This window comes from Alligator sinensis, unplaced genomic scaffold (genome assembly GCF_000455745.1).
Source record: "Alligator sinensis unplaced genomic scaffold, ASM45574v1 scaffold872_2, whole genome shotgun sequence".
Classification (NCBI taxonomy): domain Eukaryota; kingdom Metazoa; phylum Chordata; order Crocodylia; family Alligatoridae; genus Alligator; species Alligator sinensis.
The window spans coordinates 577,046-584,749 of NW_005842132.1; the positions used below are offsets into that span (position 1 = coordinate 577,046).

At 44.2% G+C, this 7,704-nt stretch overlaps 1 protein-coding gene across 1 annotated transcript; it reads left to right on the top strand.

The window, feature by feature from the left end:
* Positions 1 to 307: 307 nt before the first annotated feature.
* Positions 308 to 6,042, top strand: LOC102380415 (gastricsin-like). Its single transcript, XM_025205874.1, has 9 exons — positions 308 to 363; positions 923 to 1,076; positions 2,167 to 2,284; positions 2,708 to 2,826; positions 3,765 to 3,964; positions 4,220 to 4,342; positions 4,957 to 5,101; positions 5,478 to 5,576; positions 5,881 to 6,042. The coding sequence occupies exons 1-9, from the start codon at positions 308 to 310 to the stop codon at positions 6,040 to 6,042; spliced, it is 1,176 nt and encodes a 391-aa protein (XP_025061659.1).
* Positions 6,043 to 7,704: the final 1,662 nt, after the last annotated feature.

Below are 7,704 nucleotides of genomic sequence, written 5' to 3' on the forward strand. Positions count from 1 at the left end.
TTGTACACAGTCGTTCGCATCTTATCAGATGTTAGTAATTTGATTTCACTATCAGAAGCCCTAATGGCTTTTACAATCTCAGCGCCTGACAAAGGAAATGAACTTCTTAATACGCGTGAGGGAATGAAAACGACATTAAGTGGCTGACAGTGATATGGGAAACTGGGTGTCAGCAGATAATGGAGGAGAGGAGTGGCATTCGCTGGGTATAAAAGTAAGGAGTGCAGAAGGCAGCCTTCAGCCCAGCCTCACTACGGTAAAATTACTCATTCTGGGTGGAAGCTGGTTGCTGGAGAAGCCGAGCACCATGAAGTGGCTCATCCTGGCTCTGGTTTGCCTCCAGCTCTCCGAGGGGCTGGTGAGGTGAGTATCCTGGTGCAGTGCAGCGTATACCAGTTCCTACCAGGTGTTAGCCAGACAGGGCAGCACTCCTGCATTCAGCTTAGCCATATCCTCCACTTTTTTTAAGGACTCTAATAACTAGGAGTTTATGCCTTTGCACATGCTTCTTTGCTTTGGGTAGAAACATGCTGGGAGCGTCTACACAAAACGCTTAGTGAGCATTGGCCTAATAACAGTGCACAGTAGCTTGGCACAGCAAAAACCGTGCTAATAGCTTACTGTGCAGTGTTATTAGGCTAATGTGCACTAAGCATCACTAAATAAGTATTCGCTGGCTGTACTGTGCAGTGACTTTAGGACCTGCACTTTTAGTTAGTACTTTATTAAGGAAGTACTAAACTAAATGTGCATTATCTAAGGCACATTAATGAATGTGTAGATGCACCCATTGAGCAGTAAGAGGTTCCTGAGGTCAGGGAACACATTGCAGCAGGGTGCCGAGAGCAGGAACATGAGACCTGCTTGAAGGATGTTCAGTTTCCCAGCTGATGTCTGCAGCTTTTCCCTTCCTCCTGTGCAGAGTCCGTTTGAGGAAAGGCAAGTCCATGCGAGAGCTGATGAAGGACAAGGGAGTGCTGGAGGATTTTCTGAAGCAACATAAACATGACCGAGGCAGGAAGTACCACTTCAATGAATACAATATCGCCCATGAATCAATAGCCAACTACCTGGATGTGAGTAATAAATCTTCTTCCCTGCCTATCTGCTTCTCCAAGAATCCTAGCTCCTCATTCTGTGACCTTGTGAGGCCCCCACATATGCACTGCTTGTTTCTTCCTCCTTTTTATGGTCAAATGTCAATCTAATGTTGTGATCTCCTAGGAAGCCTGTTCTCTGGTTCGAGTTGGTTTTAATATTGTGCTTCTAGGCTAAGTAGAGATGGCCAAAAAGCCCAAGGCTGAATAGAGCCCATCTTTGTAAGTTAGTCTAAGTTGCGTAGATTGCTTAGACTACGCAGGCTAGAACCGATAAGCGAGTGAACAGACATTCATTTTTTTTATTCCAGAAATACATCCTCATGCCTGCAGTGTACCAGGCCAGAAGCTGGGGGGCACTAGAGACAGCCTCCCTGCTAGCCAACGCTAGCCTGCCCACCCTGTGAGGGGAGGTGCAGAGCATCCTGGGATGCTGGGGGACTGTGAGTTAACTTGAATCTGGAGGGGATCTGGGACAGAAGTTTAATAAACCTGTTTAACCTAAATCAGTTAAGTCTGATACTACATTCAGCCAGGTTTATCTTAAACCAGTTTCAGCCATTTTGAAAGTGGTTTATGTGCACTGAACTTCTGTTGTGTTACAAATTTGAACTGGTTTCTGATCCCTTATACCAGTTTATGTGCAACTTCTGTCCCTAGCCCTAGGGTTGGGTACATTTGAAAAATCAAAAGGATCAAAATAAACCAACACTTCCTATTTTTAATGTTAGTCCCATCTGGGGGGGATGGGGGGACGGGACAGAGCTTGAATTCTAATGCTTTTCCCCTCTTTTATTTCTCATGAGAGTTTGCTGAGTGTTATCTACTGTATATCACATGTCTTCTGCAAGAATAGGAGGTTCTTGGTTATAGCACAGGACAGAGGGTAAAGAATTCACCCTGGATTTGCCACACTTCTTTTCTCCTCCTCTGTGCATCTCTTTTCCATATGTAACTTTGAGACCTTCAGACAAAATGTGCTAGAGAAGATCATAATAGTATTTACAAATGATTAATGACTCATAAAAGAAATGCATCTGCCTTTGCAGACATCTCCTCTCTTCTGCAGTCCTTCTACTTCGGGGAAATCACCATCGGGACCCCGCCCCAGACCTTCCTGGTTCTTTTTGACACTGGTTCCTCTAATCTGTGGGTACCATCTACCTACTGCCAGACACAGGCCTGTTGTGAGTATTCCTCTGCCACTGGAGTTTAGAGATGTGTGTTCTGGATGTACTGTTCCTGAGAAGTATATTTGAGTATTGTCCATTTTTTCATCTGATATGAATTGATAATGCTCCTTTGACGTCTGCAGAGCCACGCTGACTTGTAGTACATGAGGTTCTGGCTACAGGAGCTCAGGTAGTAACAGAGATATCATCCTCAGATAGAAAAGCTAGGCACTAAAACTGAATATATGAAGTCTTGTTGCTTATCTTTGCTACTCTGCCATTTATAGACTCTTGAGCTAGCTTGTAGACCTGATCTTTCACTCCATGGGAGGACACGTGTTGGGAAGTTTGTCCACAAGTGGAAAGGCCTGGGTCAAAATCACATTGCAGCCACACGAGAGAGTGACTCTGATGTTGTGAATCTGTTTTTTTGTACAGCCAATCATGTGAGGTTCAACCCTACCCAGTCTTCCACCTACTCTGCTATTGGAAATAACTACACCCTCCCGTATGGATTTGGTGAGGTGGACGTGACGTTAGGTTCTGACACAGTGACAGTAAGTGAAATTTGTGCCGCCCTATAATGCAGCATCACTGGGGGGACATGTTTTTGGAAGTATCTATCCCTCTATATTTGGGTTAAGAACATGAGAGTAACTGAAAGTACCTTGCTGTCTATGCTGCAGGTTGCTACATCTTATGGGTAGAATTTGACTTTGCCCTAAATTTACAGCAAAGGACTTGGAGACCTGGATCTAAAGGCATTTTATGAATCAAACTTATCTATGGATCAGTTCCATGAATTTCACGGTTTCAACATCCATGAAGAAATTGGCCCTGGACATCTGATTTTTATGTTATTGGACAAGCCATAAACATCCTACGATGCAATGTGTGTTTCGGATATGAGAAACTTGACCCAGTTTAATTTAGGATATGAATTTATATGGATTTGGGTTAATTGATAGAAATCCTTCAGTGAAGACACTTGTTGATCTCAGAATAACTTGTTCTGGTGCAGTTCAAGTTGATCAGGGACAAAGTACTAACTGGCTTGCTTTCATTAAGTAAAACTAAAATAACCTGCTCTCAGACTATGAGTTTCAGGGGTTTATACTGGCTTAAGGAGACTGGTTGAAAAACGAATTTAAATTAAACTAGTGCAACCTTCTCATGTAGACAAGTCTAAAATTAACCAGGGAGTTGGGTCAGATAGGAATCATGTGAGCTGATTATGTCATAAAATATTTTTCAAAACAGTGGCCTTGAAATTTCTTCTCTGATTGACATAATCTGTTCTCATCTGACTCACGCGCCAGGCATAGTACATTGAACTGCTTCAGGTAATATCAAGGCCCTGAGTGTCCTTTTGCTATGTGCTTAATCTGAATGTCTTAAGCATCACACGTTCTCGATAGTAGCCGAGTCGCTTGATTTCATGATCACGATTTTGTGTCAAGTTCCAGGTTAAAGCAGTTATTTTCTTCCCTTCTAGATCCAAAACGTTGTGGTGACCAACCAGGTGTTTGGTCTGACGGGATATGAGCCCACCAGCCCCTTTTACTACACTTATTTTGATGGGATTTTGGGAATGGCCTATCCTGACTTAGCAATACCAGGGTACTATTCACTTATGCAGAACCTGCTGCGGCAAGACCAGCTTACCGAGCCCATCTTCAGTTTCTATTTCTCCCGGTAAGCTCGCTGTCCCTGTGCCCCACTCTTTTTTGTGTATGTCTTTACAATTGAACAAACCCTCCTTCCCTTTCTTAAATGCACACATGCATCCCCTCCCCCAAAGTGTGCCATTTATTCAATTTCTGCCTGTCAACCCAAACCCTGCCCATACGTTTTTGTTAACCAACCCTACCAGCCCTTTTTTACACCTTCATCCTCACAGACTATTACATTGTGGAGTACCTGATGTTTGCCTCATCTGTGTGTTTCCAGTAAACCAACTTATTATTATGGAGGAGAAGTCATCCTAGGAGGCGTTGACTCTCAGCTGTACTCAGGAGAGATTATGTGGGCACCTGTTATCCAAGAGGTCTACTGGAAGATCGCTATTGAGGAGTAAGTTTTATTCACAGCCTTCGTTGATCAACATGGTAGGCATGAGCTCTTCCTCCTTAATGTCTTGGGACATTATGTTTTTCTAGGTTTAATCTGGACCACCTTTATACAGGATGTCTGTAGTCCGAACTAAGATTGGCTCCACTCCGAACTGACTAATCCTCATTGAATGAGGATTTAAAATTAATGCAGATTAGGGCAGTGCAAATTAGGCAATTTAAACTGTATTAATTAACATGTATATACGACTCCTTAGGAACTTGTATTTGCAATGCAGATAAGCATTGCAAATATCAGTCCTGGCAAGGGAAACTCATTTGGGCTTTTGTGAGACAACAGAGGCTATCAGGTCAATGGTTGTCTATTAACCCTTCATTTGAATTGAAGTTTGATTCAAACTGTGTGATGTGAATCAGTGAACGTGGTTTAGAAAATGGTAAGCATGTCTACAAATGGCCTTAGGGACCCTCTTCAACTGCAGTCCTGGGCGTAACAGCTCAACTGTAGGGGACTATCAGGAGTCTTGTGTTCTTGAGATGCACCTTACCCAAGTCAGCTTTCGTTGCTGGGAGATGCATGCAAACTAGTGAGGTCTCTTGTGCTTATCTCCTTAGATTCTCCATTGGACAGACCACTACCAGCTGGTGTAGCCAAGGCTGCCAGGGCATTGTGGACACTGGAACATTTCAGCTTACTGTCCCCGAGCAATACATAGGGGAGTTGCTGCAGGCCGTGGGTGTCCCAGAAAACAGCGATTATGTAGGTGCAACAGGTGCTTACAGAGCTTGTAAAGGCATGGGCAATGCATTTTGCAGTGCTTCATACAAGGAATCCAATACAAAACAAGATGATAATGCTGGGCTTTGGTGTGATCAGATAATGATTCCCAGATGAGCCACATGAGAGCTGGAGAGTGTAACGTGGCTACCTCCCCTATATTGGGCTGAAGAGCATGAGTGCAAGGCTGGTGAAACTGCTGCCCACTTGATGGCAGAGCACTGCAGACCGATGCCTACACTCCCCTGGATGGGAAGGGTTGATGCCTTCTACAGGCTGCTCTCCTGTGTTGGTGTATGAGCGTCCTTTGCTGTAGGTTGATGGAGGCTTCATAGCCTTTTATCTTTTTCTCCCACAGTGGGAAGTGGATTGCAATAATATCCAGAACATGCCCATCCTCACCTTCTCTGTGAATGGAAACCAGCTATCACTGCCACCCACAGTCTACGTCTTAAATGTAAGTGTTGCTCTATTGGCACAGTCGGCTTTTATCTTCCCGAGGAAAGGAAACTTGTCCCTGTGGCCAGTGGCATCCCACCTGCACTGTTGCTCTCTGCTTGCTGTTTCTAGCAGCCCTCCAAACATGGGTGTGTTTGCACTGCTAAAACATTGACCTTGGTGGGGCCTGATCTGGTTCCCTCTAAGTTCAGTGCAAAGTTGTCGTTTTATTCTACAGAGCATGTAAAATGAAGCATTGATAGCCTTCTGCCTATTCAAACAGCAGCACTGAAGCTGTCTTCACTTCTTTTCCCCTCTTATAGGACCAAGACGTCTGCTATATTGGGGTGGAGACCACTTATGTGAATTCCCAGAACGGACAACCAGTCTGGATCCTGGGTAATGTTTTCCTGAGACAATACTACTCTGTCTTTGATATAGCCAACAACAGAGTGGGCTTTGCCCTCTCGACCTCGACAAACTGATGGTCAGCTGAACTGGACAACATTATTCACTTGCCTACCTGCATCCGGTTTTCTCCTGGACATGGATGGAATCACACTATGTTTATATGGCCAGATCATAGCCTTGCTCATACAGCTTAGATAAAGCCCGATTGCCTCCCCTTTGGCACGCGCACAATAATCGGGGCCCTGCATGTCTACTCTTACAAATAAATTGCTATGAGTGAAATTGTCTTCTCTTTTCATTGGTGTTAGGTGAGTGAAGGTTTAATACAGATAAATGTGAGCGTCACAAGGCCCTGTTACACACTGAGTGGTAATTGGGTATAGAGCAGTGAGTTAAACTCTCTTACACATTTATGGCTGGGGTTTCTAATGGGCCTGGACCTCAGCATCTGGCATTAAGAGCAGTGAAAAACCCCACTCCTGTGAAACACTGAATTTTGAAATAGTTGCGTCCTCTGTCAACTGGAAAGACCCTTTTCCACAGGGCTCTGATGGAGACACTGATACTTACTTAATTTCCAAGGGGGGTTGGGAAGCCTTATTCTTTGATGTATGGACTATGCTCTGAGGTTCTCTCTGTGCTGCTCTTGGGAAACAGCCGAAAACTTCCTGAGATATCACCCAAAGAACCTTGTCTGCCTATGTCCTTAGACCAACACGGCTACAACCTACACCCCCGAAAACTCCCGTGTTCCTTGCACTCTCTGTCTTTACCTCAAGGCACCATTGCCTGGCCTTTCACAGGCTTTGATTCAGTTTCCAGCTCAGACTGCATCCCCTCTCCTGGTTGAAACTACCCTTTTTTTTCCTTGGATGCTGCTGCAATCATACAAAGTTCTTCTGGATGGATTGTATCATTTTTTATTGCACCTTAGACATAACTGTATTATCCCTTCCGATCCTATATAATAACCTGTGCTCTCCATGTCTGTGGTTGCAAATACATTACACTGAAATGAATCAAAGTGGGTCTTGCTGCCTTTGGATTTTGAGCGATGACTAAGCAGATACATATTGCGGTTTTCATAAAACTGCATTCTCATGCATCAGCTGCTCTTTGGTTGTGTGGAAGAGGAAGTTGGATCTTTACATTTCTGGCCAGATTTCCATAACAGCTCAGCACTCAGACGCACTCGTGGAGTACAGCGGAGAATCCCCCACAGTCTTCATGTTAAAAAAAAAATTCTGGTTGCTGTTCTGTCCTGAGCTCTTGCGAAACTCCCGCTTGTGCTTTTAGAAGCTGAAATGGGAGATGAACCTTTATGAAAAATGGATCGTTTCTATCCACCTGGAACATGCACTGTTCATTTTCCCACGGGGTTTCTAAAACTGCACCGGTAGCTCTTCCAGTCAGCGTTTCTAGACTTATAGAAACACACAGCCCGCTCTATAGTAACATTCCTTTGACTTCAATAGATCTATGACTGTTTACAGAACTAGAGGATATGGCACTTGGATCTTCAAACACAGCTGGATTGGGGAAGGGTCACCTTGCAGTCCAGGCATCTGAGTCATATTGTGCGTTTCACCCCAGACTAAGTGGCCCTGGATAAAACTCCTATCTTTAACAAGCTGAATATCTTGATTTTTGCTGAATGATGGCAAACTTTTTGCTGAATTATGGCAGGGGGGCACGGTGCTCAGTACCTGTTAGGATTTGGCCTGTAACCCTTTCAT

What these genes read in the sequence shown, in the direction of transcription:
- LOC102380415 (XM_025205874.1), top strand. Translation starts at nt 308, where the DNA reads ATGAAGTGGCTCATCCTGGCTCTGGTTTGCCTCCAGCTCTCCGAGGGG. An exon ending in CTGCCAGACACAGGCCTGTT is followed by an intron (nt 2,285 to 2,707) that starts GTGAGTATTCCT and finishes TTTTTTGTACAG; the next exon opens with CCAATCATGTGAGGTTCAAC. An exon ending in TTCAGTTTCTATTTCTCCCG is followed by an intron (nt 3,965 to 4,219) that starts GTAAGCTCGCTG and finishes GTGTGTTTCCAG; the next exon opens with TAAACCAACTTATTATTATG.